Source organism: Oncorhynchus keta, chromosome 13 (assembly GCF_023373465.1).
Source record: "Oncorhynchus keta strain PuntledgeMale-10-30-2019 chromosome 13, Oket_V2, whole genome shotgun sequence".
NCBI lineage: Eukaryota > Metazoa > Chordata > Actinopteri > Salmoniformes > Salmonidae > Oncorhynchus > Oncorhynchus keta.
Genome location: NC_068433.1, coordinates 32926468 through 32942402, shown reverse-complemented (window position 1 = coordinate 32942402; position 15935 = coordinate 32926468). Strand labels below are relative to the sequence as shown.

Here is a 15935-nt window from a genome sequence, read left to right as displayed (position 1 = left end):
TTAGACAATGATTTTTAGCCGGGACACAGTCTCCAGTCTCAATTTAGCGGGTAGCCTAGTAAAACAATTGACTTCAGGCTGTTAAAGCAAAGAAAATGAATCTTATCATCACTCTGTGATCCAGCCGCTATGATGTCATATCTCTTATCAGAACCTTGTATGTTTTTAGTACTCTCTGTTATCTCTTCCGCCTTGTGTAGTGTCCCTGTTTGATGACGTCATCGTAACATCTTTTCCTCATTCCCAGGCATCCCCAGGTGATGACCTCACTACTGTTCTCCAGCCCCACCCACGTTGTCATGAAGGACCGCGAGCTGCCGTCATCCTCCCTCACCCTCCTCCACTACACCGGGACGGCAGTGCCTGTCAAGACACCCGGGGGTGGCCCCTTACCCTCCTCCTCCACCACCCTCCACACCTCCACCTCTCCATCCCTCTCCAAACCTCCGCCATTCTGCCTGCAGACCCTCCAGACCGGCCCTCACCTCCTCGCCAGCATGCAGCTCCAGAAACTCAACTCCCACTACCAGAGTCTGGCTGGAGGTATAAGTGGCGGCGTAGCCTCTGGGCCCACGTCAGGACCTCAGAGGGGGTTTGGGGCCTCAACGCTGGGCTCGGCGGGGCAGCTGGTGGGGGGTACCCCTGGAGGTGTTGGAGGTAGGAATCAGGGCTGTGGGGGGATTATTGACTCTGACCCGGTGGACGAGGAGGTTCTGATGTCGTTGGTCGTAGAGCTGGGGTTGGACCAGGCTAACGAGCTACCTGAACTCTGGCTAGGACAGAACGAGTTTGACTTCATAGCGGATGTACCTGCCGGATGCTGACCCACCCAAATGGAGGGATGAAAGGAGGAGATTTGTGCTTTCTCATTATTTCCTTTTCATTACTCTCTAGGTTGGATTGACATAAACTCTAATGTCCCGGCTGGGTGCTCACCCAAACACACGAAATTAGACATTTTTGGGGGGTCACCCTCTGTTTTTCTCTAAAGGACAAGTTATGGACACAACCTGACCCAAAAAGAGCATGCTGTTCTCTTGTTTTTCCTCTGTATCCCGTTCTAAATTTAAAGGAGAAAGGATAGACACAGGGTCTAATGTTTTTGTGTGTCTCACAGAAAATACTATGTTACTGAGGGAACCTGAGCCTCGGGCCTGTCTGTCAATTTCACTCTACTTCCCAAGGGCCCCCTACACACACACTGGCAGAAGGAGGGATGGATGGTATTACGATCCGGTAATGGAAGTAGCAGCCGTGAAACAGGCACTTGTCACTTATTCAGTTACCCCAACATTCAGGAGAGTTCAGCGGGTTTGATGGAACACCAGGGTGTGTGTGTGTGTGTGTGTGTGTGTGTGTGTGTGTGATATTATTCAGGTCCCTGTGACATAAGACAGACATGACAGGAGGCATCAGAAGCCTGTGTAGTCTCGGTGGACCGGTGTAACCTGACCTGTATGGTGCTGTCAGTGTCTGTATCTAAATAAATGAATGAGTCTTAACGTCCGTGGTCTTCGTGTACCTGGTAACTCTGTAGGTGAAATGAATCATAGTTCCTGCCCCATCATTCTCTCTGTCTATTATAAGTCTCTTCATCAGTCCCCCCCCTCCATCTCTGTCCCCTGTGGTCCTAGAGCCAAGACGCTCCATTACTACTTACTCTGCTGTTGTACCATCAATGTGTATGTCCAAAATGGCACCCAATTCCCTATATAGCACACTACTTTTGACCAGGGCCCTGAGGGTTACAGGTAATGAGGTGGTTAAAGAAGGGTGACTTTTAAAAAATCAAAAATATTGTATTTTTTTGGAGGGGGGTTGACTTGTGAGAGCTGAAGGCTAATTAATTATAAACTAATGATTGCGTAAATTAATATTTTTTTGATCAGTACCTGTTCAGAAGACTACAGAAACAAGATTACCTCTTAATAAAGAGGAAACGTTCCAATTGACTAAGTTCCCATGTTCCAAGTGTGAGTCACTTGGCATCATCATGCTCCTTTCACCATGTGAGACGTTGGTGTTTTTACCTTTTCGAGTTAGTCAGTCAGTAGGCCGACAGTAGACCAAAGCAGGAGTAGGCTACATATCTAAACAGGGTCCTTATTGTTTTGTAGTTTTAGTTGCTGGATCACTTGATCGTAAGAGAGCACGAGTGTGTGTGTGACTGTTTGCATGGGAAAGTATTCCTGTAAGTTTCCCTTTAAGTTTTGACTCCACGGAAATGCAAGATAACTACACCAACTTATTTCCTAATCAGAAACCCTTTGAGCTTCCAGACTAGCAAGAACATTTACTTTTCATTAAATGTTTGTTTTACTTTCCTTATGACATTTCAGATATTTTTGTGGTCATTTTCTTTTTGTTTTAGCTTGAGAAACACTTCTTGCTATTAATTTTGTAAAGGAAAAAGAAAATGTTGGAGAAAAAAAATGAATCACTACTGCACTGATTGTATGGTCCTAAGTTTCTCTCTTTAAATCACACCTTTTTTTTTATAAATTGAGGCCTTATTTTAGAAAGGGAGAGGGACCTATTTCTTTTTATCTCTCTTTTCTTTTTCTTTTTGAAATGACAGATGGAATCATAACTGATGTTGATTTTTGTTTTAGCACTTTCTCCGTTTGCATCTCATTTGTATCTTTATGAAAATATGTACTAGATCATATTTAAATGCTTGTATTTTTGTTACTTCACTGCATTTGGGGTGGAAAATAAAGAATACCAACCTGAATCGTATTTGTCATTACGCCGAACAGATGCAACATGTGTACATATTATTTTCGTAAATTCATTCATAAACTCTTGATTGCTGAGAACTGTTAACATTTTATAACATGTCGCCATCTAGTGGTGACTTCTCAAATCAACAGGTCACGCAAGTCCTATAATGAAAGGAAAATGGGCTGTTGGCCTATACAGAAACAGAACAGAATATTCGTAGGCATGATTTTTAGAAAGATTTGTCAAACATATAAAAACACACCATTGATAGGCTACAACAGACACACTGTTGCATGTTTATTGAGGGCCAGGGGTCAAGCATAATGCGGTGCCTTTGTGTTAGTCCTTAACTTCTGTAACTATGAGAAGATAAATAGAGCATACACTTAAAGCATATGAAAGCAAGCTGCCAGAAAGAAGAACGTCACTAGTGACATTTGTCATGGGAATTGGGAACACATGCGCCTCAGAACAGCTTTATTATCTCGCGCCGCATAAACTGAAGGGCCCGCTGGCATTTCCTGAGAGATATGGACAATTTACATTTGAGAGGCTCGGGGAAGACAAAAACACATAGGCTACAGTACATATATATATATATATATATATTTATTAGGATGAAGACATGTAGGCTAGACTTGCGAATCAGTATATTCATTTTATGAAAATAAGTTAACCTGTATGTGCGTTGCTTAGGCATATTACAATTTGAGAATATAGTAATGAATCTAGGGAGTGGGAAGCAGATCTCTGGCGTGTTAGGCAAACATCCTACACATCACGCCAATAGTGTTAATACACTTGGTGAGAATTGTAACATGGCTCATATTGCGAGGATCGCTACACTGCCATTCATTCGAAATATATAAAACATTTACAATTATATAAGAATCAGTGAGAGCCATATTAGTATTTGTACCATTCAATACAATTACTGACGTATGTGTACCTGGCCTGCTAAAATAACCATCTTCCGTATTTCTAACAAGTTCAAGGAACATCCAATTGCAGTTACTCTCCGCGACACTAGAGAGCGGACCATATAAACTCCGCTCTGTTTGTCCCTCGTCAGCACAATACTCGGTCTTATTTTCTAAGGCCTGAAAGTGGGAGGTCCTTTTCCCCGCAGACTCCAACATGGTGAGCTGTGTTTCCGAACGATTCTCGCCAGAATCATCGTCAAACATCACTTTTTCTGAATATAATATCCCACATATAACTGTGATAATTTGAAAGGACAAACATTTGGTGATGGCTCGTCCCTGTATTGAAATAAGGACTTAAGTTTTGGTCTATGAAACGATATTCGAAAAAACTAATTATTTCAGCATCGGCTAGCTAGCGAGTGTCAATTCTGCCCATTTGAACCAAATGTTTCTGTTACCAATACTTTTACGTTCAAAAGTATTTCAAAAGTGTTTACCTGAGCACAAACTTTTTGCAGAGAGAATTGGGTCAACATAAACCCTGTTGTGTTTTTATCGAGTAGGCCACGGTCGGAATTGTCATTCAAGGACCGTGTAGGAAATGATTATATTGTACGCCGAACTCTACTTGCCAGACAGGTCGCATGGTGTTTCGAATGAAACTGAGTTGTCTGTTGTTAGGCTGGAAGTTTAACTACATTAGTTGGGTTGACAAGTTATTTTTCTGGTTGCTAGGCACGAGGACCGAAGAAGCACCTGAAGCGCGTTGCAGCGCCCAAGCATTGGATGCTTGACAAGCTCACCGGAGTGTTCGTAAGTACATGCAACTTCATACCTAAATTATTAAACCAATGTTGTACAATGTTACTTGTTAGTTGCAGACTAGCATGCCGATTATTAGCTAAATTGATGGGCATAACTATGGCCGCGTCGCATAGAAACGACTAGTTCCTGCAAAGATGTTGGGAAATGCAAGATGTCAAGAAGCTAAAATGGTGGGGTGACTTAACTCTCCACTCGGTGCATAACGTTGATTGTAGTCTTTCTGAATAACCACCTGCAACTGAACAGACATTTATAAGACACACAAAGAAAGTATAGGCAATAACATGTTTGTTGAAAATTACTTGACACATTGCTGTTTTAATGCATAGTTATGTCTTCCTGTGTATACTTGTCTGCTGAACCAACGTGGTCTATAACTGTCATTGTTTACTGCTCATATAGTAGTTAAAATAGCACACCCAATTTTATCTATGTAGGCGCCTCGTCCCTCCACCGGTCCCCACAAGCTGAGGGAGTGCCTGCCCCTCATCATCTTCCTCAGGAACCGTCTGAAGTACGCCCTGACCGGAGACGAGGTCAAAAAGATTTGCATGCAGAGGTTCATCAAGATCGATGGCAAGGTCCGCACCGACATCACCTACCCCACTGGCTTCATGGGTGAGTTGGGTTTAATGAGTGAGGAAGGGAAGGGGTGAGTATGTTCTGCGGAAGGGAGAGGAGTATAGTTTGCAGTGATGTGACCTTCACTATTGACTTCATAGGGGAGAGGGGTGGAAGATGATAGGTGTGGGTGAAGGGTAATGAGAATGAAGTGAAGGACTGGAGGGAAGAAGGGGGAGGGTACTGTTCCACTCATTTCACCTAGCCCGTGACTAGAGCTGGAAATAAGAGCAATGAAGACAATATTTGGTTTTGATCAATGAGCTGAAAAAAATCTCACCAATACCTCTAAGAAGTTCTGAGCTCTAACTTAAAGTAGGGATGCATTTTGTAGTATTTGAGCAGGTTATATGACGTGTATCTCCTCGTTGCTGTGAAATTGCATATGTAAATGTTTCTCGTTGTGCGTCCGTACCAGTCTAAGGATGGGATGTTGTTGTGATGAGCATATCACATTGGATGCAAGGCACTAAACTGACCAAAGACTTCTTCTTTAAATATCTAAAGAGTTTTGCACTTAGCCTAATTTGGTAGATGGCATGCTTAGTGTTTGGAGTGAGTTTCATTTAGTTGTAGCTAGTCTGGGCTTTGGTGGTGTCTTGATCACGCTGTCAAATTATTCTTCACTTGTTTTCTCATTTGGTCTTCATGGCTTCTGGTTAGATATGTGCACAACACACCTCACATCAGATGGAGGGACATCTGTGGACCCACTTAAAGGAATTTAATCTCTTTTTGGATCTTCACCCATATCCTCCTAGGTGCTCAAGCAAACTTGTGCACACACCAGTAGACATTCACTCTCATATTCACACGGTTTCTCAGGCACACATCTTCACATGTACCCCATTAGACTTTCATGCACACACCATCTTGCACGCACACACTTCTGTACGACTTTTCCTGCCAAGAGAGCTATGATGGTGTTGTGATTCATTTCCCGGGCTAGGTGAAACCTCACATTATGTAAATGCAGACCATGTAACACATCTCCTTTAAGGCTAGCTCACACACTGCTGTTAGAACATACACTGGGATGTTAGGCGAGCCATCTAATGTACAATGGAGTGGATTAGTCAATGGACCATGCCCTCCCGCATTGGTGCACCACAAGGCTAGATCACATGCTTTGATGGAAAAACGGTGTGAGATGTTTTCCTCTGATACACAATTGAGCCTAGAGGATTTGTATAGTGCCCCTCTAGTAGTCTGATATTTTGCCTAGCTTGCTGGTGTACAATGGAATGGGTTGTGTTGTGCTTTTTGTTAGTATCTGACCTGGGTGGTAGATGGGTCAGTAACCAAAAGGTTGCTGGTTCGAATCCCGAGCCGACACGGTGAAAAGGGAACTTGACCTTAATTGCTCTGTTGATAATGGCACACCCTGGCCATGACCCCACTCGCAGGAGTGATATATGCAAAAACAAATTTCCAATTCACCTGTATTAATACACACTTGTACCTGTGTGAAATACGACGAATGTAAGCACCAACCTAATTATTACTATTATGAACGGACTAAATATTGTTGGGTTGACTTTCATTCAGTTGGTTTGACTCTCATTCTAACTACTGGTATCTGAAATGCGCAGTGTCATTTTGTTCCCAGTTATGAGAATTTGATCATGACTGACTTTATTGAATTTGGTCTGATGCGTCCTATTTTGGTGTTGGCCTGTTCTGGATTTGATCATTGATATGAATGCGTGATGTCTGTCTGTAGATGTGATCAGCATTGAGAAAACTGGAGAGCATTTCCGTCTGATCTATGACGTGAAGGGACGTTTCACTGTTCACCGCATCACCGCTGAGGAGGCCCAGGTATGCCAAGTTGTCACACATGGTCTAGTTATTCACAGCTCAAGCCTATCTTTTTAAACCAAGCAGTACAAGTACAATATGATCTTCTGTATGGAGGGAGCAATGAAGACAGTCTTTGGTTTTGATCAACGAGCTGAAAAAACCCTCACCAATACCTCTAAGAAGTTCTGAGCTCCAACCAACAGAATTGGATGAATCCTAATGTGAAAGGGTTACAAATTCAACCTTTTGTGTAAATGCCTGTCTGGCCTTGTTTTATTTGGAGTAGTTATGCCTGTTTATCACATTAGGATTTAGACTTCAAAACCAAGTGGGTAATCCATTTTTTAAAGTCATATCTTACATTTTACGTGTCAGCAGTAAAATGTTTTTGTACTATCAGCAGTTGACTAATGAAACATTCTTGTGGACTTTCCCTTTTAATTAAGCATTTCCACTTCCGAGTCTAGGTTTGGGAAGCCCTGCCATAATAATCACTCACTCTCCCCCTCTGCTTCCCTCTAGTACAAACTGTGCAAGGTGAAGAAGAACCTCATCGGCACCAAAGGAGTCCCCCACCTGGTGACCCACGACGCACGCACCATCCGCTACCCCGACCCCCTCATCAAGGTCAACGACACAGTCCGCATCGACCTCGCCACCGGCAAGATCACAGAACACATCAAGTTCGACACAGGTAACATCACGGTTAAAAATATATACTTTTAAAGTGATTGCAAGGGAAATGTATACATGTGGGGAAAGGGGTCTTTAAGGTTTGCCTGATCGATTTTTGAAGTGTTACATATCAAATCTATTAAGTGTGCAGAGTGGTAGTAATGTCTGGCTTGTCTCGAATTTAGTCAAATTGAAAAATTATTATAAAAGCAGGATAAGTTACAGTGCAGCTTGTTCAGTGCTGCACACATCAACTAGTTTCCTACTATCCCTGTCTATCTTGCATCCCACGGCTGGCAGGGACCGTTGATCTCAGACACTGTTACACGGGCAGAGTAACTAAATTAAGATTTTGTGTAGTCTTGCTTATCCCATGGTAGAGGGGTTACATTTTCTTCAATGGTGAATGTAGAACTGGATTGTTGACTCATTTTGACACTTTGTAGGAAAAATAAATTGTGAAAAATGGTGGTCTGTTCATACAGACCCTTGGGTCCACTAAGCACCATCTTTGAAACATTTTGCAGACTTGACTGATGCAAAGCAAAAATACTACCCAATCAAATTTGGCATACTTTTGAAGTACCGTCTTTACCCTCATCGCTCTCTCCCCTTTTGTCTCCCCTCTTTTCCCTGTAGGTAACCTGTGCATGGTGACCGGTGGTGCCAATTTGGGGCGTATTGGTATCATCACCAACAGGGAGAGGCATCCCGGCTCGTTTGACGTTGTGCACGTCAAGGATAGCGCTGGAAACATCTTCGCCACCAGGCTTGGAAACATCTTCATCATTGGCAAGGTAAGTAGAGAAGACTCATACATGCGCACTCAAACACATACCTGCTCATCCCCTCCATTTCTTGACACTCATGTAGTTGCTCAGTACTCATGTGTGATTGTACGGAGGTAGAACAAAGCCAATGCTATGTCTTCGGTACCAGCGTGTTATAGTCTGCTGGTTCTATCCTCAATCGCTGGCACACTTGACAATGATGAACAGTAGCTTTACCAACCATCCCAAAACGACACTACTTCAGATTTGATAGGAAGTATGTTCTATAGACAGACCCGTTCAAGGGACAGTTCATCCAAATTACACAATTGGTTCTTACCATGTAAGCAGTCTATGGACAAGTTATGACAGCAATCCATGCTTTGGTTTAGTTTCTACATGCTAATGTTTCAGCATTTGTGGCACAAATCCCATTTAATGTTAGCATTTTTGCCACCTTTTCAAATCATCTTTAAGTGACTTTGAGCTTCACAATACATTTTAGATCAATGGTCTCCAACCTTTCCTGGCATGAGAGCTCCTTTAAAAAATGAAACATGTTGAGTGTTGTTGTTTCCTAGTTTTCAAGTGGCCATGTTCTCTTCCCTGTGTCTGTAATATACTGTGAGCTACTCTTAGGTGGGCTATGAGCTCGCGATCGACCTGTTGGAGACCCATGCTTTTAGATATTGCCAGATAATTTAGACATGATAAGCGAAAAATGCTAATATCGGTCCTGCTAGCATTTGGAAACTGCCATGACAACTAAACCAAAGCATGGATCGCAGTCATACCTTTTCCATAGACTGCTGACAGGGTAAGAAAATATGTCATTTGGGTGAACTATTCGTTTAACACAAGTAAATACTACAGCCTGATCAATTTATCAGTCCCAAGCGTTATAGGCAGGTTTTGGTTGTTTTTCATTTTAATCTCCTCTCCAATTTTCGATCTTGTCTCATCGCTGCAACTCCAACAAGCTCGGGAGAGGTGAAGGTCAAGTCATGCGTCCCCTAAAACATGACCCGCCTACTCATGCTCTTAACACTCGCCAGCTTAACCCGGAAGCCAGCCCCACCAATGTGTTGGAGGAAACACGGTTCAGCTCGTGACCGGGGTCAGCCCACCGGCACCCACTTGCCACAAGGAGTTGCTATAGCACCATGAGCCAATTTAAGCCCTTACCGGTCTAACCCGGACGGCGCTGGGCCAATTGTGTGCTGTGCTATGGGACTCCCACAGCCCGAGAAATTAACCCGGGTCTGTAGTAATAACTCTAGCACTGCATGCGATGCATTGCCTTAGACCGCTGTGCCACTCGCGAGGATGGTTTAGGTCTTTTTAGACTAACATCAGTATTTGTTACAACTAAGATGAAAGGTTCCTTTTTCCTAAGAACCAGCGTTCACTTTAAATTGCATCTTGTCCACTTACTTTTGACCACTTCCTGTGCCATGTTTGTAGATTCCCTCTTTACCGGCATTCTTTTGTAATAATCTTACGTTTACTCTCCCTCCCCCATCTCCAGGGCAACAAGCCGTGGGTGTCCCTGCCCCGTGGAAAGGGTATTCGTCTCACAATCGCTGAGGAGAGAGACAAGAGAATCGCTGCCAAGGCCGGCAGCAGCTAAGTCCTATATGTAGGTCTAGGCATCCTGGCTTTTAAATAAAAACAATGTTATTTACAACAAAATCTAACTGCTGACTTGACTATTGTTTTCCATGTTGATGTTTAGTGAATTATTGGGGTTGTAAATTATTTGAAAGGGAAATGTATTTTGTCAACTAGTGAGAGGTGGGTGGGTATTTTGTTACAATTAGGCCTGTTATTTACACAGGCTAGTGCTTATATGATAATCTCACTGAACATTACAGTATGTGCTAAGCATGTTGTGATAATTGTCATTTAACACTATTCACTTAAACTAGTATTCAGGTCATTGTGTATATTGGCACTCAGTCTTCTATGAACATTGTCATGCACTGGAAGGTGTGGTTTGGATGATGTGGTATGTTATTGCTGCTGGTCATTTGGGGGATGTCTTCCAGTTTTCACCTTGCAGAAGACCATGGAGAAGAGGGCTGCAAGCAGCAATGGTAGGGTTCAAGCTACGGCCCCACAGTGCCACCATCAGGACACATTGCCCTAGGGCACGCTACACAACAAAAATGTAAACGCCACAATTTAAAAGATCATACTGCGTTAATTAATATAAAGAAACTGCTCAATTGAAAGAGGTATATTAGGGCCTAACCTATGGATTTCACATACGTTAAAGAAGTAGGGGTCGTGGATCAGAAAACCAGTTGGTATCTGGTGTTGCCGTCTGCCTCATACTGCACAACACGTCTCCTTCATATAGTTGATCAAATTGTTGATTGTAGCCTGGAATGTTGACCCACTCAAATTGCTGGATATTTGGCCGGAACTAGAACGCTGTTGTGCGCGTCAATCCAGAGCATCCCAAACATGCTCAATGGGTGACATGTCTGAGTTTGCAGGTCATGGAAGAACTAGGGACAGTTTCAGCTTTCAGGAATGAGTACAGATCCTTGCGACATGAGGCTGCGCACTATGTTGAAACATGAGGTGATGGTGGCGGATGAATGCTGCAACAATGCCCCGGAGGGTCTCGTTACCTTTCTCTGTACATTTAAATTACCATCAATAAAATGTGATTGTGTTTGTTGTCTGTAGCTTATGGGGGCACTCTGTTCACAACCTTGACATGTCCACACAATGCCATCTGCCCGGTACAGTTGGAACCGGAATTCATCTGTGAAGAGCGCACTTCTCCAGTGGCCATCGAAGGTGAGCAGTTGACCCTGGTGAGGACGATGAACTTTGGTGAGATGGTTTCTGCCGGTTCAGATATTTTTCAGATGAACAAACCTGTAGTTACTTCAGCTGTGCCTTAGTGCCTGGTCTCCAACTATCTCCCAGCTGAAGAAGCCAAATGTGGAGGTCCTGGGCTGGTGTGGTTACACGTGGTCTGCGGTTGTGAGGCAGGATGGACGTACTGCCAAATTCTCTAAAAGGACATTGCAGGCGGCTTATGGTAGTCACAATTAACATTCAATTCTCTGGAAAGAGCTCTTGGATATTCCTGCAGGCAGCATGCCAAATTAACGCTCCCACAAATCTTGAAATGGCTGTGGTGTTGTGTGACAACTGCACATTTTAGAGTGGACTTTTGTCCCCAGCACAAGGTCCATCTGTGTAATGATCATGCTACACCTGTCAGGTGGACGGATTACCTTGGCGAAGGAGAAATGCACACTAATGGGGATAGAAATAAACTTTTTGTGTGCATGGATCATTTCTCAGGAACTTTTATTTCAGCTCATAAAACATGGGACCAATACTTCACATGTTGCTAAAAATCGAACAGATTGAGCGATATGCTTTGATGTATTATGGACCCTTTTAACCCTAAGTGTCAATAAATACATTTTGACCCCAACTGGTCAAAAATGTCCACGTCCAAATATTCTTTTGATCCTTCTGTAATTTTAGGAGTTTGTCAAGCAACTACTTACTGGACAAAAAAACATATACCATGACTTCTGTGTTAATATGGAAGAATAAAAAAATGATCTCTTGTATACTTAACTGAAAATGTAGACAATAGTAAACGTGATAAAAGCACCAAATTTGGCACCCTTACACTTTTCTTAAATGGGCAGTGTGTTAATGTTTTTTTAAATTATATGTCCACACTACAGCATCGAAATAACACTGAAATAATGAAAATGATAATGCCCTTTTTGTGTAAGAACTGGAATTTCAGCCTGTTCAGGAGTTTCTGAGCCAGATCATGACTTCACCATCTGATTTGATTATAATAGGCCAGTGACTGTTCATCTTGGTAAGGGGGTGGGCTCTAGACCATCCTATCAGCCAATCAAGGCTGTGTATGTACATTTATTTCCTAACTCCCACACAATCAGACCGCATTTCAATGTTCAAAGGAGGCTCAGGGAAATGAATGGTAAAATAAAAAGGGAGTTTTTTTCATTAGCTCACCAAAAATGTCAACATTGCAGAACCAATTATTTGTTTTTTTTAACTGTTTTTGTTGTTGAATTTTACCCCTTTTTTTCTCCCCAATTTCGTGGTATCTTGTCTCATCGCTACAACTCCCGTACGGGCTCGGGAGAGACGAAAGTTGAAAGTCATGCGTCCTCCGATACACAACCCAACCAAGCTTCTTAACACAGGGCATCCAACCAGGAAGCCAGCCGCACCAATGTGTCCGAGGAAACACCGTGCACCTGGCAGCCTTGGTTAGCGTGCACTGCGCCCGGCACGCCACAGGAGTCGCTGGTGCGCGATGAGACAAGGTGTTTATTTACATAGTGAATCCAGAAGAAAAACAACAATACTGCCATCCAAAGTATCCATTATGGGACAGCTCAAAACAATGCTGCTGCATCAACAGCTCAATCCAGAATTTTCCCCCCCTTGAACTCTAAGAGAGGCTCCTTTTGTAGGGTAAGCCCCTCCCATTAGATCATACCCAGCACTAATTAATTAATTAATTTCCTTAATTTTCCACTCAGGGAAACAATGAATTATATACATTGCATCACGTTTCTCATGATACAATATACCAATATAACATTTACAAAATCACATCACTACTGACATGGTGTCTTTCAATATGCACATTTACATGAATGAGCCATTCGGGACAGGCACTACAAAGTCAGCCCAATTACCGTAGCTTGGTCCTTATCCCAGCATACCCGGAAGCAACAGAGATGAAGAGAGAGGAACAGAACCAAACAACGCGCTCATCCATAACATTAATAGGTACAATAAACGTTGCTTAAATTAAACATGAACGCTTGTCTGTAAATTCTTTATACCATAAACTGTTACAGACTGGAGGTAAGAATAAAGTGTGAAATGTATGTATTAAGATAGAGAAGTTAACTTGTGTGTCGACCCACATTGTTAACGTAGCTGATAACGGAACAGGGAGGCGCCATGAATGTGTGTGTGTACCGAACGTCTCCGTCACAGCCCTGTGACAGTGATGAGGGGTGGCGTTTGACCGCAGACCCATTTCGGATGCAGGCAATGAGGCAGTGATCGCTGAGATCCTGGTTGAAGACAGTAGAGGTGTATTTGGAGGGCAGGTTGGTTAGAATGATATCTATGCGGGTGCCCGTGTTTACGTATTTTGGGTGGTACCTGGTAGGTTCATTGATCATTTGTGTGAGATTGAGGGCATCTAGCTTAGATTGTAGGGTGGCCGGGGTGTTAAGCATGTCCCAGTTTAGGTCACCTAACAGAACGAGCTCTGAAGATAGATGGGGGGGAAATCAAAGTTTACCGTTTAAACTCAGCTTCCCACAATAAATTGGGTGAATTTTGGCCCATTCCTCCTGACAGAGCTGGTGTAATTGAATCAGGTTTGTAAGGCCTCGTTGCTCGCATATGCTTTTTCAGTTTTCTATAGGATTGCCCACAAATTTTCTATAGGATTGAGGTCAGGGCTTTGTGATGGTCACTCCAATACTCTGACTTTGTTGTCCTTAAGCCATTTTGCCACAACTTTGGAAGTATGCTTGGGGTCATTGTCCATTTGGAAGACCTACTTGCGACCAAGCTTTAACTTCCTGACTAATGTCTTGAGATGTTGCTTCAATATATCCACATAATTTTCCTCCCTCATGACGCCATCTATTATGAAGTGCACCAGTCCCTCCTGCAGCAAAGCAGCCCCCATGTGGGGGTCTTGCAGCCCCCGTGCCACCCCCGTGCTTCCCGTGCTTCACGGTTCTTCAGCTTGCAAGCATCTCCCTTTTTCCTACTAACATAATGGTCATTATGGCCAAACAGTTCTATTCTTGTTTCATCAGACCAGAGGACATTTCTTCAAAAAGTACAATCTTTGTCCCCATGTGCACATGCTGAGTGGTCATTCAGGTTATGTCGATATAGAACTCGTTTTACTGTGGATATAGATACTTTTGTACCTGTTTCCTCCAGCATCTTCACAAGGTCCTTTGCTGTCGTTCTGGGATTGATTTGCACTTTTCGCACCAAAATGACCTTAATCTCCAGGAGACAGAACGCATCTCCTTCCTAAGCGGTATGACGGCTGCGTGGTCCCATGGTGTTTATACTTGCGTACTATTGTTTGTACAGATGAATGTGGAATTTCAGGTGTTTGGAAATTGCCACCAAAGATGAACCAGACTTGTAGAGGTCTACAAAAAAAAAATCTGAGGTCTTGGCTAATTTCTTTTGATTTTCCCATGATGTCATGCAAAGAGGCACTGAGTTTGAAGATAGGCCTTGAACTTCATCCACAGGTACAAGTCCTAATGACTCACATTATGTCAATTAGCCTATCAGAAGCTTCTAAAGCCATGACATAATTTTCTGGAATTTTCCAAGCTGGTGAAAGGCACAGTCAACTCAGTGTATGTAAACTTCTGACCCACTGGAATTGTGATACAGTGAGTTACAAGTGAAATAATCTGTCTGTAAACAATTGTTGGAAAATGTACTTGTATCATGCACAAAGTCGATGTCCTAACCAACTTGCCAAAACTATAGTTTGTTATTAACAAGAAATGTGTGGAGTGGTTGAAAAACGAGTTTTAATGACTCCAACCTAGGTGTATGTAAATTTATGACTAACTCTTATCTGTTTTTTTAGCATTGGATGCATCGCAATCCACTGCATCAGCCAGTGTCGCACTTCCGCATCTGCGGTGAAATGCTGCAGAGCTACATAGGTAATTGTCAGACCATAAGACATCCAGAAAAGAAAGTAAACTTCCATAGCATCCGAATGGTTTGACCTACAAACTAGTATGACTCTGTTTTGCTCTATGACCCCCACAATTGTCACTGGAATCTTCTGAAGGTAACCAGTACCGTTTATTTTCAATGAATATAAATTTGAAGTTAGTTTTGTGCCTATCCCCAAAAATGGTGTTAAATATGTTTAAATACAAATATATATTTATATAAATATATATATAGTTTTTTTTATCTCCTAGATTTAGGACAGACACTTCAAAACCTTTTTTCTTGTGATTTATATATGTGTTATTCATTGCTTTTCAATGGGCTTTAGTAGGAAAGGCCAACATCTATATTTGATCAAATTATAATTTTTAGTAGTATTTAAGGGTCCTAAAAGTCCGAAGAAATAGCTAAATGATCCATAGTTTGACCATCTAAAGGATCGGACACAATTTTTTTAAATGTTTAAATAAAAAAACCGCCTAAAATGCCCCCCATGCAGTTTATTAAACTACAGAAGAAATACATTATGATGAACTTCACAGGGTGGTGCAAGGTAATGAGCTTGATCCCCCTTTTCAAATAAATACAGAGGGTCTTATTCTGGTGACATGATAATCTATGTTTGGCTGACATTTGACAAATAAAAATAATCTTGCTCTTTTGTCCATAATAATAATGTCATCATGTAGGCTATACATACGTGCCAATGTGCACCAGTGTGCACACGCGTTGTATAACGCAAACTTTTTTTGTGAGAAAACCATCAGTAGAGTTTAACGCGATGTAAACCCATTTAACTTGTATTTTTTATTTGGTACAT

At 42.4% G+C, this 15935-nt stretch overlaps 3 protein-coding genes and 3 non-coding genes across 7 annotated transcripts in view; all 6 read left to right on the top strand.

The window, feature by feature from the left end:
- Nucleotides 1-401, top strand: part of hdac8 (histone deacetylase 8) — a 46257-nt gene extending 45856 nt beyond the window's left edge. Inside the window, exon 11 of one of the 2 annotated variants that reach the window (XM_035783964.2) lies at nucleotides 248-401. In XM_035783964.2, the coding sequence (XP_035639857.1) occupies nucleotides 248-261 (14 nt within the window). In that variant the 3' untranslated portion in view covers nucleotides 262-401. The remainder of the gene's footprint in view (nucleotides 1-247) is intronic. The other variant, XM_035783963.2, reaches the window with a different exon arrangement.
- LOC127906869 (cbp/p300-interacting transactivator 1-like) lies at nucleotides 300-824 on the top strand. Its single transcript, XM_052460681.1, has 2 exons — nucleotides 300-365; nucleotides 465-824. Exons 1-2 carry the CDS (start codon nucleotides 300-302, stop codon nucleotides 822-824), a joined length of 426 nt encoding a protein of 141 aa, XP_052316641.1.
- A 2960-nt stretch (nucleotides 825-3784) lies between these two features.
- Nucleotides 3785-10041, top strand: LOC118392218 (40S ribosomal protein S4). Its single transcript, XM_035783961.2, has 7 exons — nucleotides 3785-3864; nucleotides 4386-4463; nucleotides 4913-5093; nucleotides 6820-6917; nucleotides 7422-7593; nucleotides 8214-8371; nucleotides 9873-10041. The coding sequence occupies exons 1-7, from the start codon at nucleotides 3862-3864 to the stop codon at nucleotides 9972-9974; spliced, it is 792 nt and encodes a 263-aa protein (XP_035639854.1). The 5' UTR covers nucleotides 3785-3861; the 3' UTR covers nucleotides 9975-10041.
- Nucleotides 5327-5402, top strand: LOC118392788 (small nucleolar RNA SNORD61). Its single transcript, XR_004827433.1, has one exon. It is a non-coding gene; the product is annotated as a small nucleolar RNA SNORD61 (small nucleolar RNA).
- Nucleotides 7017-7092, top strand: LOC118392789 (small nucleolar RNA SNORD61). Its single transcript, XR_004827434.1, has one exon. It is a non-coding gene; the product is annotated as a small nucleolar RNA SNORD61 (small nucleolar RNA).
- On the top strand, nucleotides 8423-8557 carry LOC118392787 (small nucleolar RNA SNORA57). The gene has a single exon (XR_004827432.1). It is a non-coding gene; the product is annotated as a small nucleolar RNA SNORA57 (small nucleolar RNA).
- Nucleotides 10042-15935: the final 5894 nt, after the last annotated feature.

Coding starts and splice junctions, on each gene's coding strand:
- LOC127906869 (XM_052460681.1), top strand. CDS start 300: ATGAAGGACCGCGAGCTGCCGTCATCCTCCCTCACCCTCCTCCACTAC. Junction 366..464: donor ACACCGGGACGGCAGTGCCT/GTCAAGACACCC, acceptor TTCTGCCTGCAG/ACCCTCCAGACCGGCCCTCA.
- LOC118392218 (XM_035783961.2), top strand. Junction 5,094..6,819: donor CTACCCCACTGGCTTCATGG/GTGAGTTGGGTT, acceptor GTCTGTCTGTAG/ATGTGATCAGCATTGAGAAA. Junction 7,594..8,213: donor ACACATCAAGTTCGACACAG/GTAACATCACGG, acceptor TTTTCCCTGTAG/GTAACCTGTGCATGGTGACC.